This window comes from Benincasa hispida, chromosome 11 (assembly GCF_009727055.1).
Source record: "Benincasa hispida cultivar B227 chromosome 11, ASM972705v1, whole genome shotgun sequence".
Classification (NCBI taxonomy): domain Eukaryota; kingdom Viridiplantae; phylum Streptophyta; class Magnoliopsida; order Cucurbitales; family Cucurbitaceae; genus Benincasa; species Benincasa hispida.
Window position 1 is genome coordinate 69482750 of NC_052359.1, and position 15901 is coordinate 69498650.

The following is a 15901-nucleotide window of genomic DNA, read 5'->3' on the forward strand; positions in this document are numbered from 1 at the left end:
ATTAACGGCGTTATATAATGAAACTATTCATTTCGTGGTCCGATCTTATATAAACCCTTTTGTATAGAATACCTCTGCTCACATGTCTCCACATGAATGATTAGAATCAGATCATTTGTAGCATTTTACAACAATTGTAACATCTACAAAGCGAGTCATATTCATAGTGTCATTAGGATAAGATTAGGATAAGGTATCCAGTTTTATCCATATACTATAGACCATTTAGATTATCACTTAAACATGATCCACTCATATGTCCCTACATACATATTTAAGCTACAAATTATAAACTTGGATGTTAGTTTATTGGTTTTGTGGGTTAATGCTACTAAATGTCGAGTAAAATGCCTCAGATTTTATTAAATAAATAAATTGTTTGTACATTGCAATTACAAACTACAGGACTCACGAGATTTAGGACATCAACCCCAACAATAATAACTTTCTATTCTTTGACACATGGTTGGTTGTTTATGATAATGTCATCTAATAGTCATATGGTTGCCATTATCATCCAATCACCTTTTTTCTTTTATAGTTGTTTATGATATTGTTATCTAATTATCTCTTGATTGCCTTCTGTTTATCATCTAATTACCTTCTAATCTTTGACACAAAGTTAGTAGTTTCTGATATTTTCATTTGATTACCTTTTTTTTGTTTTTGTCAATTAGTTAGTAGTTTTTTTTTGTTGCCTTTTGATTGCCTTCTACTTTTTATGACATAGTTAGTAGTTTTAAATTAGATACTGAAATGGAAAAGTAAAAAATGCCCTTACTGATTCAGTGACTTCCACCTAAAATTTGGTTGTTATGTGATCGCTATGATTATTATGTGATTACTGTATGATAATTAGCCAATGATACTGATAATTATCTGATTGCAATTTGATTACTATCTGATACTAATTCTTAATGTTACTTAATACGTTTGATAGTGATTGTTATGTTATTGTTATTTGATATTGATTTTTATTTGATTGTTTTCTTATCTTGATTACTAATGATACTAATTTGTAATATGACTATTACTTGATTGTGATTTGATATTAATAGTTATTTGATTGTCAATGATATCGATTACTATCTGATTGTTGTTTGATTACTATTTGATTGTTGTTCAATTGTTATGGACATTAATTGCATTAATGGTCAATTATTATCAACACAAAATTATGCCCATTTAATATAAGGAATTTTTATTTGGTTTGTAATAATAACAGTGATGGTTTTTAGACAAAAAAGCAAGAGGCAAAGCAAGGGGTTTTATACTAAAGCAGAGGACGGGGAAAAAAGTGAATATGTCATTTTTTAAGATAAAAGGATCCAAAGTCTACAAATAGCAAGATTTTTAGGTATCCAATAGAATGGCGACAAATATATAATAATAATATATATATATATATATAAGAGAGAGATGTGATTTCTCTTTGAAAAAATGATTTCTCTTTGTGGATTTGAGCAATGGCGATTGTTTGATTTTCTTCTTCTAGGGTTTGTTTCTTGCTTATTGTTTTTAGTTGCATGATTTCCTCTGTTCTTTCTCAGCTTTCTCTGGCTGGTCTACTAGGGTTTTTTATTTGAATGGAAATTCTCCGTTCTTGATAACTATCGGCAGAAAATTTGATCATTGGCTAGGTTGGATCTTAAGATAGTTCTTTAGAACAATGAGTTCATCAGCCCCTTGAACAAAGTAAGATTTAGTCCATTCAACTCACCTACTTCGAAATCGGAGATTGCGAACCAAAAATTGCATAGAACACCTTCACGAAGGCGGCTATATCGATTTCACCATTGATGACGGATGAAACGAAGCTGAGGACGACAAGAAGTAGTGGCTAAATCGGAAAGAAGAGTTTAGAGAAAGGGAGAGAGAAGCGAGAAACTTACAGATGAAAGGGGGTTTAGAGAGAGAGAGCGAAAGAGACGACAAGGGCTGAGAAGTGGGTTTAGGGTAAACGGGTGTGTGTGCGTAGGAAATATATTTGAGGGTAAAAAGGGAATATGGAAAAAATCAAAATGAAAGTTTGAATTTTTTGCTATTTCAACCATATCTAAAATTTGATGACATGAATGCTAATATTTAACTTAACTTTACTACCTATGCAATTTCCCAAAAAGAAATACTAGATTTAAGTTTAGGGTGGGAAGCCTTCATTATTAATCCAATTTCAAAATTTATGGACTCAGCTCCACAAAAGAAGAAAGGTCAACGACATGTTCTTCATTAATATTCTATCTTAAAATATTTTTTTTTTTTAAAAAAAAAAGTATATTTTGTTTTTTATTATTCTAGCTTTTAATTTTGTTTAGAATTTTAAGATAATAGTTTCGAGATTTGAAAACTTTCTGATTTTGTTTAAGCTCTAATTTTGAAAATTGCATCAAAAGCATTAGCTGGAATAAAAAAAAATGTTATCATTCTTTAAACCTTTTTCTTTTTCCCTTTACATTCAATTCATTTTCCCTCCCTACCATAGGTTCCTTCCTCTCCCTCCTCCCAAATAAACTTGGGACAAAAAAATCAATTTTAAAACAGTCATATCAACTTGTAACTTTATTAGTTTTAACCTTAAACTTTTCTGATTAAATTTTTAATTCAATTTTCACTTATTCACCTTATAATTTTAACCAAAATAATTATAAAAATCCTCGTAAACTCATCAATTAATAAAAGAAAAAAGGAATCATACAAAAATAAGGCACAAATTAACCGTAACATTCTCAAAATACATAAATTACAATAACAATAACTAGCTCTAATTCTTTGGAAACATTATCATTCTATCAATTTCGTGTTTGTATATATAATTCATTACATGCGTAAAGTAAACTTTTTAAACAATACTCGAAACGAAAAAGTTATTAGCGTGTTAAAATTGCAACACTTAAATTTTAAGATTACATTTTGTTACGTATATAAGTTTAAAGTAAAAATCGATGAAATTGAAAGTTTATGATCCAAATTGATACAACCTAATAAATTAAGGGAAAAGACCATACAAGTTCAAAATCAAAGTTGATATTTCCCCTAACTTTGACATACATGGTTTAATAATTGAGATATAACATTTAAAATTTTAAAAATAAAAACATTATGTTCTCATCCTCACACATCAAACCATCCTCATTTTGGAATTAAATGGTTTAATGGACAATTCTTTGTCATAATTCAGAAAAGTGGTCCATTTGTATTGGAGATGCCTACTGAATTGGTTCATTACTGTTTGTCACATGATTCTTCTTTCTCCTTTTACTAATAAGTAATCTCTAGGCATGTCAATTTATTCGTATTTGATGTTCCAATTTATTCGTACGAGATTTCAATAAAAATTTATATTATCCTAAATTCGAAATAATATATATATATATATATCCAAATCTCAATATTTGTGAACAAGACCTTTTTTTTGTGGGGTTTGAACTCTGAAGTTTTGTACTGAATCCTTCCATTAACAGCAAGGCGTTGAGTTTCAATTCCCAATAAAGCTCAATTCTTTTATTTGTGAATGATGACATGAATTCGTTACCAAGCTAAAGAATAAAAATAAAATATTGGTATTTTTAATCACATCAGTTGTAATCATAGCAATAAAGTCCATAGCATTAATAGTTACACTTTGATGCAAAAAAAAAATTATAAATATAGCAATATGTAGATCTGCACGTAGAAGTCTATCATAGATATATTCAATCATTAATAGAATTCTATTATTGAGGGAATCTACTAAAAATAGATTTTGCTATATTTACAATTATTTGAAAATGTTGTTATATAATTAATGTTTAAATCCTATTTTATAGCAATATTTTTATCCTGCGTGTACAAGTCTATCATCGATATAGTCTATCACTAATAGAATACTATTATTGAGAGAATCTATCGAAAATAAATTTTGCTATATTTACAATTATTTGAAAATGTTGTTATAAAATTGATGTTTAAATCTTATTTTAGCCTCTAAACTTTGAATCTTGTTCTATTTTGGTCCTTAAACCTTAAAATACATTCATTCTAGTCCCTAAGCTTTTAAAAGTTGCTTATTTTAGTTTCTGCTATTAAAATTTTGTGAACTCTTAAATAAAAAGGTGAGATGGCTTGTATTTTTTTATGACTAGATTGCCAAATAAGTTAGCAATACTAAAAAATCTAATGTTTTAATTTTGAATTAGATGGTAAATAAATTTTTATAGGAGAACTCAAAAGTCAGTTTGTTTTCAAGATTTTGGTCGTTTCACTATTTAGGTGCACTAGTCATTGATATTTTACTTCACCTTTATCAAATCAATCCATTTTAGATGCAATTTCATTCTTAAAAGTTAACAAAATCTTAATAATAGTAAACAAAATAAACACATTTTAAAAATGTAAGGACTAAAACGGATATTTTAAAAAAATTTAAGATCAAAATAGAATAAAATTCAAAATTAAAAGATTAAAATAATATTTAAATATATCATTAATTATTAGTTCTAAAATACTCTCGAGTGAGTCACCTTTTGAAGTTTGGGTCAATGAAGCATCGGAGACACTGAAAAGAAAGGCTGAATTGGCTGGCACCGAAGGCGAAGGCGGTCCCCATGGTAATGGGCTCTGGGCCAACGCTAACCACCGCAGCGTCTCAACTCAGTCGGCCACCAATTTCCCTCTTCAAATTTTCAAATTCACCTCCAATATTTGACTCACTTTTATTCATCCTTTTTATTCTTTTGTTTCTTTTCTTTTCCTCTTTATAATTTTTCACTTTTTATATCTAAATTCTACTTCCTTTATTTCAAATTTGTCTCTTTTTTCTTTCCTTTTATTTCAAATTTGTTGACTAACTTACCATTTTTCAATGTTCATTACATCATACTAATTTAGCACATTACATATTAGTCATTTTCTAATGGTATAGACAATGTTGATAGGGAAAATTAATTGAGTTGTTATTCTTCTACTTTTATCAAATTTTACGATGATTTTTCAATTTCATTAAAGTCACATTTAGATAAGTAGTGCAATTTTAACTTTAGATTTTAAAAATTATTTCAATTTTAACTCTTTAAAACTTCTCGTGTTCTCATATTTGTTCTAAAAGTTTTGAACACAATATATGGAATAAAATTAGAAGATTTATGAGGTCGACAATATTTGAGTTAAATTTTTATTAAATTATGGACTATTATTTATGCCCCATTTGATAATTATTTTGTTTTTTTATTTTTAAAAATTAAGGTTATAGACACTACTTCCATCTCTAAAATTCTTTTTTTGTTATCTACTTTTTACCGATGATTTAAAAAACCAAGCCAAATTTTGAAAACTAAGAAAAGTAGCTTTTAAAAACTTGTTTTTGTTTTTTAAATTTGGCTAAGAATTCAGTGCCTAAGAAATATGCAAATCATTGTAAGAAATAGAGAGAAAATAGGCTTACTTTTCAAATATAAAAAACGAAAAATGAAACGAGTACCAAACGGAGTCTTCATGTTTAGTTTTGCTAGCAGGTGGAGGAATGGAATCCTTTAATTTCAAAGTTGATAGCATAAGCACTACGTCAGTTGTGCTATGCTCATTTTGATGTACACTTATCAAACTTAATTTGTGCAAAGCTTGATTTAATTAAAATTAGTGAGTTTGTGGAGTTTTTTTTTTTATTATTATTATAATGAATGGGGTATGAAGATTTGAATACATGTCAATTATATTGAGTTTGATTTTTTTTTGTTATTATGATTAATGAATGAATTAATGTAAAGTAAATAAAGAATAAAAAAAGTTAACGCTTATGTTTTTAGGCCTCAATTTAATGAAATAAAAATTTTAGTATAAAAATTGGTATAATTTGATAAGGTTGGGATAATTGAATTTCAATTTCCTCACATAAAATGGTTCAAAGATTAAATAATTGCACTACAAAGTTCGAAATTTGAATTTGAACTCAAAGTGGATATTTGACCCCTTACTGAATGAAAAAAGAATAGTAAAATTTAAATTTAACCTTTAAACCTTCTATACTACGTTTGGTTCTATACGGCCAAACTTTTTCTTAGTACAAGCCCAAACTTACATTTGATAAATATTTCAAATGTTAAAGAACTTACCTCTATACACTCAACTAATTGAATTTGATAGCTATGTGCAATTTGGGTTTCTCAAAGGAAGATATCAACTTAACCTTAATCGAGACGGTCTGTATTGAGGTTTTGGAGTTGGCTTCCTCATTAATGATTCAATCTTTCAACAATATTTATTAATCTCAAAACGTGGTGGTCGATGGCTTAATTCGTTGAACGATAGAGGAGACTTGCTCTCTTTTTTTAACAAGGAAATTTCTTAAGTTGGCTTCTTAATCTTATCAATTAGGACAAAGACGGTATGTATTCCATCTTAATGTTATTTTTGTGTTTTGGTATTGTTAAAAAATTGTAAAATGTAATCGATAATAATAGGATTCCCATTTGGAATGAAATTTTATTATTTGTACTTCTTTTCACATAAAATCGAGAAATGAATTTATGTATGTATCTTTTTAATTGGATTTTGATCGATTCTCATCTTAAAATCGAGGATCCGATCTTTATCCATAGTTATTAAAACAAAAAATATAAAATATAAAATTTTAAAAACTTACTACTTTCATACAATCTAAAATTTTGATAAATTCTCTACTGAAAAAATAAAATCAATCCAAAAGATTATACTTCTTGATTACCTGTTATATTAAGCAAAGCATATTAAATTGTGAAATAGACATTTTAATAAATGGGCTGGCTGCAAGATGGGCTATTGCTAATATATCCTTGATATACGTGATATGCTTGATATCCTTGATACACTCAATACACTCGATATACTTGATACCCTTGAAACACTCCTGATAGAAGCTTAATACACTTAATGCACTTGACATTGTTACATTTGATACTTTTGATACACTTGATACACTATTGATATACACTTGTTACACTTGATATCTTTGATACATTGTTGATATACATTTATACACTTGATACACTACTGATATATACTTGATATACTTGATACACGAAAAATATCCTTTCTATTTGTTCTCTCTCTCTATCTTTCAGCCAACAAAATTTAGCGACTCCGGCAAGAAGTGGTGGCAGAACACGACTGACGCCAGACGAATAATGGTGCAATAGTAGAAATTGGAACAAAAACTGAAAGAAAAGCTTAGAGAGAGTGAACAAGGAGAGAGAGAAACTCGCAAAGGAAGCTGGCTGGAATGGTAATCGAAAATTGGCAAGTAATGTGGATGGCGATCCAACGGACGAGCGACAGTACGATGAAGGTAGGCAGCTCCATAGATCATGTCGCCAATCACAAGTCGTGGTCTCAGAATCATCTGTGCACAGATCTGATCGCTGATCTGTCTTTAGACATAACCGCCTTCGCCTGTGATTGTCGCGTCCGATTCAACCTTTCCTTGCTCTTGTCGCACGATCGGTCATCATCGTCTTTGGTTTGCTGTTGCGTATTAGTTGCTGGATTTTATTTAATTTTGGTAGGTATTCTAGTTGAGTGACATATTTGCAAAATCTCAAAGGTAGAAGACATGATTGCATAACACTATACTTAAATTGCCACCCATTGCAATTCCCTTTAATAAATTTTGTCAATAAAAATATATTTAATGGTAATGGACATGTACAAAATATTTAAATTTGTATATATTCAACTTAATCTCATTAGTTTGAAATGTCTAGTTTATGGATAATAAGCCGTTTAAACTCTTAATTTAACATTGACGTGGATCTACTAAAATGGACATAGTCCATCTGACATAAAAGCTTGAAAGTTTGATTTTCCTGCTCCAATACTATTAAATAAAAATATTGATATGAATGTGATATATTAATAATTGTACTTCAAAATTAATTGATTTTTGAAGTAACTAGCAACATAATTTATTAAAATAGACTTTTTTTTTCTTTCTAAATGTTTAAAAATTCATTTCGATCTCGAGCTAACATGAATATATTTTAATTGACATGAGTTAAATTTAAGATTTATTGAATAAAGATTAAAAATAAGACATTTGCAAATATATGAATTAAAATGGAATAAACTGGTAATATTTATTTACTTATTATTATTATTATTGTTTTATCATAATTTCAAGTTCACAAATTTTAGCCAAAATGAGCCTGGTTGTTTGATTCCGTCTGAAAATTATCATCCTTCATGTTTTTTTTTTTTTTTAAATGAAAATTATCCTTCATGTTAAATTCCTATTTAAAGAGATTCAACGGCAGAAGAGCGCCGGATCGAATGACGTCGAAACGCGCGCAAGTCAATTCATCACACTTCATCACTCTCATTGAAGCATTGAGAAACAGAGCTCTCTCTCTCTATATATATATCTGTTTATCTTTCTCTCGCGCTTAATCAACGGCCGCGATCAATTTTCCGATCACCAACTCCGTCCTCTGTTTCCCGCTCTCTCTCTGGCATTTACAAACAATACACCGCCGTCTCCTCCTTAATTCCGCATTAGCCTCTCCGGCAGCAGAGCAGCATCAATCCGTTTCAACTCTCTCTCTTCATCGCACTGGTTTTGAAGTTAGCCGCGTGGAGCAACTGCAGCCAATTATTCCATCGCTTTCTCTCACATAGGTATCCATCTCTCTCTTCATTCTTTTCTCATTCCCGAGATTCTTGTTTACTACTCGATTCCGTTGACGGAATCAAATGATCACATAATAAATTAATATACAAATAGTTGAATTTTGAATTCAGGATAGAACTGTATATTTCAGCCGAGAGAGAATCTACCAGTATGAAGTTCAAGTTAATTCCGCAATTTGGATACCAAAATTGAGAAAATATCAGAAGTTTCCATTTGATTGATGAATTTTAGCGCAATGTTGGATTACTAATTTGCCCTTCCGTTGTAGTCGGTAGAGAATCATCGTCACAACCACCGCATGACGTTGGCGCTTGTCTACATATCTAAACACAAATCCATCTTCTCACGCTGCTTGAGCTCCTCATGTTCTCAAAAGCCTTCACGTTTAGTAAAAACATTCAGGACTTGGCTTCTGAAATGTTCCCAGGCCAAGTCGAAGCCGCTTTGAAGGAGGCTCCTGGTGCTAAAACGGCGCCGGATAGAGTTATCGTCGCCGTCAAGGCTGAGAGAGTCATTTCCAAATCTGCACTGGCTTGGGCTCTTACTCATGTGGTTCGTCCTGGTGACTGTATAACCCTACTCGCCGTCTTCTCTGTCGAGAAAACTGGTAATTCTCCAATTCTTTGCAATTAGTTCTGGCAGATTGAATTTTCGTTGATTAAAGCATTTGTGAATATGTGTGTTTAGGAAGAAGGTTCTGGAATTTTCACAAATGGAGCGGGGATTGTGCGAGTGCCGTTCAGGAGAACCTCCCGGATCGGGTACATGAGATCTCTGAGTCTTGTTCTCAGATGGTGCTTCATTTTCACAATCAAGTCGAGGTACAATTTTCTTTTCTTTTCCCTCACTGGGATGCCTTTTTGTGCCATTGACTCTTTAAACGACGTCGCTTCAAATGCATTTCATGGACCACCACGCTGTCACTTCTTAGCTAGTTGTCATTGTCTGGATAGCAAACAAAAAAAAGTGAAACTTTTGATTTACCTTGTGACTTGATTATTATGCTATTGAGTTTAGAAGATTCCAGGAGGTGGAAGGGTGTTTGCATTTGTTTTAGGTTAATGATTGAAGGTCCAGGTTGGAATACATGTGTCCCCCCGCGTTTTCCCATTTCTTTCCACTGGACCAAAGCCTAAACCAAACTAGTATGTTGATGGTTCCCATGTTGTCTTGGAGTTTCAAATTTATAGAGTTTGGTAATATCACTGAGCTTTGGATCTGTGTAATTGAAGGAAAAAGGATGTGGATTACTACGTTGTGTAGTATAGGATGATAATTGTGATGAATTATGATGACTGCCAATAGGAAGACCAATCATCAATCAGTCTTTTATAATTATACCAAGCATGCCTGTGTGATATTATCTCATTGGCTTTCAGGTACAAGTTAGGATTAAAGTTATCACAGGAACACAAGGAGGATCTGTCGCTGCTGAAGCAAAATTAAAAGGAGTTAACTGGGTCATACTAGACAGGTAATTTACCACCAGAACGTACTAGATTTTTATGTTTCTTACTGATTCTATGGTCTTTAATCCTTTCACGTGAGTAGACCATTTGGTTAACATAGGTCTCGTTTGATAACTATTTGGTTTTTTGTTTTCTGTTTTTGAAAATTAAGTCTATAGACACTACTTCCACTTCCAAAATTTCTTCCTTTGTCATCTACATTTTATTGATGGTTTAAAAACTAAGCCAAAATTTGAAAATTAAAAAAAAAAAGTAGCTTTTAAAATTTTATTTTTGTTTTTGGAATTTGGCTGAGAATTCAACTATTGTACTTAAGAAATATGCAAATCATTGTAAGGAGTGGGAAGGAAATAGACATAATTTTCAGAAACCAAAAATCTAAAAAAAAAAAAAGTTACCAAACAGAGTCATAATTATTTATAAATTCATTACAAACTGGTAAATCACAAGTTATCTCTGGAAGCTTGTTCTGCAGCTTATATGAACGGCATTAACTAATTTTAAATGTTTGTGCAAGATTTGCATTCATAGATTGTGGTTCAATGGAAAAATATTACCCAGTGAACTATTACTTATGGACCTTATCCAAAGTATTTAATTTATTATGTGGATCCAATTGAATTTTAATTGGAGATTTGATAGTTTGATATCCCTTTTAACAGAATGCACTTAATTTTTATTGAATGTGATTTTTTTTCCTCTTTGTTCCTCTTTTTTTGTTGGATCATAAGTTCCTATGCTACCTGACTTTTGTACTAATAAACAAGTTTCGAGATCTAATGCCATAGCTAATTGTTGACCAGGAAATTGAAGAATGAGGTAAAGAGTTGCCTGGAAGAACTAAGCTGCAATATTGTCACAATGAAGGGGTCTCAGCCGAAAGTTCTCAGGCTTAATTTGGAGTGCTGGAGTGAACCTCAAACTCCCTTCTTTTCGGCTAATTCTTCTCCTGTTCGGAAAGGTCAACAAAATAGAATGAAGCAGACAACTCCATTAGCAAACAGACCAGAAGAAGAACCAGGTGCCTCTTTCAGAAAATCCTCAAAAGAAGGATCAAAATTGGGTACTGAGTCTTCTATTTTCCTTGTATATGAGCAAAACCCGCTATATGAAGGAAACTTGAAAGGAAATCACCTGCCGATTAATGAGACTAACGATTTAAGCATTTCAGTATCTTCATCCAACTCAATGGAAGAAAAAGTTCTCTCTCTACCTCCAACATCTGTGGCTTCAAATAAAAAATGTGTCTATTGGATTTCTCAGAACCATAACATTTCGGAAGGAAAAACTCTATCCAAGTCCAAAAGAAGATTCCTTAGATTTGCCTCAACTCCAAAGGTGCCATTCAGTAATCCTACAAGCCTTGAGAAGAGCACGACTTTTGAAGATATGAGGCTCAACCAGTCGGAGAGAAAAGACTACATTGTGGACTCAAACATCAGGGATGCTGTCTCTTTGGGCAGAGCATCCTCTGCACCCCCTCCTCTGTGCTCAATATGTCAACATAAGGTGCCAGTTTTTGGAAAACCTCCCAGACAGTTCTCCCTCAAAGAGCTCGAAGAAGCTACTGACAGATTTTCAGATATGAACTTCTTGGCAGAAGGTGGTTTCGGAATTGTTCATAGAGGAATCTTGAGAGATGGTCAAGTTGTAGCTGTGAAGCAGTTGAAATGTGGAGGCTTACAAGCAGATGCTGATTTTTGTCGGGAAGTTCGGGTGTTGAGTTGTGCACAACACAGAAATGTAGTGTTGCTCATTGGGTTTTGTATTGAGGGCACGATGAGGTTATTGGTCTATGAGTACATATGCAATAGTTCATTGGATTTCCATTTACATGGTATAGTTCAATGTTTCTTCTTCCTCAATATTTCTTCATCAAATAAAATTCGGTTGTTTCATCTGCTTAATATTTTCTAGTTTATCATGAGTACATGCTATTTGCATTTCTGATTTTTAAGGTTCAATCCTGGAGTTTCTAAGTTTCAGTCACTGACAGGGAATGGAAGCCAGTTAGATTGGCATTCAAGGCAAAAAATAGCAATAGGAGCAGCACGAGGTTTACGTTATCTTCATGAAGATTGCAGAGTCGGGTGTATAGTCCATAGAGACATGCGACCTCACAATATCCTTCTAACACATGATTTTGAACCCATGGTACTTTGTTACTTGATATCAATTTTATTCAGTCTTGAAGCATTTATTTTCTTTTCCAGAACATCCGTTCTTTCAAATGATAGTTCAGACCAATTCTAAGATGATCTTCTCACTTTATTATCCCATCAGGTTGCTGATTTCGGGCTGGCAAGGTGGCATTCTAAATGGTCTACCAGTGTTGAGGAGCAAGTCATTGGAACTTCAGGGTATTCACTCCACATCCTCTTATATGCAAAGCTATAACTTGCAAAGACTACGTACTTGCTTGATGTTTGTCTTAAGTTTTCAATTGTAAAAGATTGTCTGTTCTGTTCACTCGCGCAAGATTACAAGAAGTAAAAAAACAATTATCAAGCGTTTAAGATTTTCTTATTGTTAGATTCATCTAGTTACTTCTGGTACCCCAGGTATCTAGCACCAGAGTACATCAATGGCGGTATGGTATCACATAAAGTGGATGTATATGCATTTGGCATGGTTTTATTAGAGTTGATTAGTGGCAGAAGAAGCTGTGAGCTGCACCGTCTAGAGGGCAAACAATTCATATCAGAATGGTTCCACCCCATCTCTGCGTTGCAAATTCAACATTTACTAACTAGTAGTAATCATTTAGTCGATCCATGCATGGCGTCCGAGCAATCCCCCGACTTCTATTATCAACTACATTCTATGGTTCGTGCCGCTTCCTTGTGTCTATGTCCAGATCCTGAATCAAGACCCTCAATGTCAAAGGTGTGTTTTTCATTATCAAATTCTGTTAAACATTTATTGTGGTAGTTGTTTGATGCATCCAAGTTTTTTACAGATTCTTCGAGTACTAGAAGGAGGAGATCCAGTTGTTCCTCTTGGGTTAGACTTCGACCCGGTCGGCTGCAGAAGTGCACACTTGGGTGGTCTGACGTCTCACAACCAAATCGAAGCAAGAAGAAGCCATACTCGTACACTCTCACAATGAAACAATTCAGTTTTGAATAGAAAAGGTCAAAAATTTTACAAACCTCTTTCACATTTGCTCTCCATTTTTTCCTCCAACTAATCATATTCATCACCTAAAAGTTAGGTGTTACGTGTAAAATACGAAAATTGTTTAATCTCTCTTTAGTGGTGTGATTGTTTATTTCCATGCCTGTAGTCAGCAAAGGGATTGAATCTCAAAATCCCCAATCTATTTGGATTTGAGTTATGAATTGTGATCATACGCATAAGGCTCTAGTTTAAACTCAAACTCTGAAACCCACAAGATAGATTTGAAATTTGGAACTATTATTGTGAAATACGAAAGAAAAAGTAGTGGATTTAATGGGAAATATGATTAGTATGCTTTTTTATGATCAATGCAAGGATACACACAAAGTGGAGGGTTAGATCCTTTTTTAATGTTCCACAATATACAACAGTATAGGAGGAAGGTGAGTTTGCTGGTTCAGAAAACACATGGGGTCGGTCAAGTCAAACACACACTTTAAAAATATCACAAAATGTTGAAAGATTCACTCTCAAATTCTCTTCATTTTCACATTCACAGTCGTTTGTTTATGCTGGCTGCTCTGTTGGAAGAGGAGAAGCTTCTTTCTGATGGCACTGAATCTGAATCATTTCCAAATTGTTGCTGCATCATCGCCACTGCATTCCTATCCGCCGCCATCTCAGATACACGCCACACCTTAATTGATTTATCCAGACTCCCACTATACACTATCCATTGCCTGTCCCCATTCTTAGACGATTCATTATCCTCCTCCGCCGCCAGACATTTCACCGGCCCGGTGTGGCCGGTCAGCACCGACAGACATGTATGGATTGCCCCTTCTCTCCGCCACACACATATAGTCTTATCAGCGGAGCCACTGAAAACCATACTCCCCACAGCCACCAGACACAACACAGTCAGCTTATGCCCTTTCAGAACACCACCGTGTGTTAATTTCCCTTTCCTTTCCCAGAAATTCACCATTCCATCAGATGACCCACAATACACGACGGTTCCAGCCGTCGTCACGGCCAACGCTGTCACTGCACATTCTTGCTTCAGCAATGACTCCAAAAGTGTGTGCTTTGTTGCCTTCCCTTTCGCTTCCCTTTTCCATACTTTCACTGTTCCATCGGCTGACCCTGTAAACACCAGCCCCTCGACACTTGCCACAACTGAATTCACCGCATCATCATGCACATTCAATGATTCCAAGCACTTTGAATCTGCAATTCTCCATACCTTCAATGTTCTATCCCATGAAGCAGAGTATAAAAGCAGTTTATCCTCAGTTAAGCTCAAACAAGACACTGCATCAGAGTGTTTGATCCACAAAGCCCTTCGACGTCCTCGTCCTTCGACATAATTGTTGGGATTAATTGAGCTTTTGAATATGTCTTTCAGTGTTGGCAATGTCCCAGCTCGTTTATGCTCACTTGGATTCTTTTGTGACACTTTCCAGACGCGGATTTTCCCATCTTGATGTCCAGTGAAAATCTTCTCACCTGAGATTATAATAGCTTTCACTAACCCACTGCTTGATTTAAATGCAGCGTATTCCTTCAAATTCTTCCAAACTCGAATGTTCTTGCTGTCGGAGCCAGTGTAAAGAAGCTCCCCTGAAGCAGCTAAAGAATAGATATGGCCTTCTTCACGAACTAGAGAGCCAATTAAGCCATTTTGAGGGCCGCTGTTCTCTTCCACTTGAGACCAGGGAGATTTAGCAAACATGGAGGTTTGATTCCATGGTGACATTGTCATGGGAGAGCCTTCGCCACTCATACGACTTGCGTCATAAAAAGCATGGCCGCCGACGGAAGCACTGCTGTTTCTCATGGCAAAATCGTCTTCGGTTAAGGTGGAGGAAATGTTGGGGTCGGAATGAGCCATGTTGCCTCCGTATTTGGCTCGAGGAATGCTGTTGCCTTCTCCAAACATGTTTTTTTTTTTTGTTTTTCTGGTATCTCTGACTTTGCTCCCACCTTCTCCCCTTTTTTTTGTGGATTGTTATTATATGAATTCCCACATGAGAAGTGAAAATTTCATATACAGATATTAGTTTTTAACCCCAGAAGGCTGATAACCCAAAAGACCCAAGTTAAAATGGGTGTTCTGGGACTCAAATAATGGGTTGATGATGGAGAGAAAATACAGGAGAGGATGCTAAAAATGTAAAACTAGAAGGTGGACACAACAGAGTTCGTCTATAATTAGCAAATTCAAAATGCAACGCTCAAGAAAACCAGGCAACCAAACCTTAATATTGGTCAAATCGGCAACATACTTTTTTTAGGAAACCAAAGGAGAACATATCGCTCAATATGTGGGGTTAAAACAAAGGGGGAAACCATCAAATAATTTGTTTTGGTAATTTATAAAATATAATTTGTTTAATTCAAAATTTCACATATGCTTCCCGCAATTCAAGAACACATCTCGTTGTCACCCTACCAAAGATAGCTCAATGATTAGAACATCTCTACTTTCACTCCTACAAAGAAGTCATAGGCTTTTTTTTTTCTTTTTTTTTTTTTTTTTTTTTTGGTTACAATGAATCGTACATAAAAAATTAATTTGATTTGAAAATATAAAATAGTTTTTAAACAAAAAGGAACGAAATAATAAGAATCATGAAAAGATTTAGAGTATCCTTTAGAAAATTTGAAAATAATG

General features: G+C 33.6%; 2 protein-coding genes across 6 annotated transcripts; one reads left to right on the top strand and one right to left on the bottom strand.

The window, feature by feature from the left end:
- The first annotated feature begins 8243 nt into the window (after window positions 1–8243).
- On the top strand, window positions 8244–13920 carry LOC120091004 (inactive protein kinase SELMODRAFT_444075-like). Of its 5 annotated transcripts, XM_039048775.1 has the most exons (11): window positions 8244–8622; window positions 8746–9242; window positions 9323–9456; window positions 10015–10109; window positions 10908–11941; window positions 12101–12258; window positions 12388–12464; window positions 12666–12990; window positions 13064–13238; window positions 13656–13667; window positions 13784–13917. In XM_039048775.1, exons 2-9 carry the CDS (start codon window positions 8999–9001, stop codon window positions 13211–13213), a joined length of 2217 nt encoding a protein of 738 aa, XP_038904703.1. In that variant the 5' UTR covers window positions 8244–8622; window positions 8746–8998; the 3' UTR covers window positions 13214–13238; window positions 13656–13667; window positions 13784–13917. The 5 variants fall into 5 exon arrangements, with proteins under 5 accessions (XP_038904703.1, XP_038904699.1, XP_038904700.1 ...); XM_039048771.1 differs by lacking the exon at window positions 13656–13667 and having other exon boundaries at window positions 8245–8622; window positions 13784–13920; XM_039048772.1 differs by lacking the exons at window positions 13656–13667; window positions 13784–13917 and having other exon boundaries at window positions 8245–8622; window positions 8729–9242; window positions 13064–13463.
- LOC120091005 (protein JINGUBANG-like) lies at window positions 13612–15350 on the bottom strand. The gene has a single exon (XM_039048776.1). It carries the CDS (start codon window positions 15164–15166, stop codon window positions 13778–13780), a length of 1389 nt encoding a protein of 462 aa, XP_038904704.1. The 5' UTR covers window positions 15167–15350; the 3' UTR covers window positions 13612–13777.
- Between the last annotated feature and the right edge of the window lie 551 nt (window positions 15351–15901).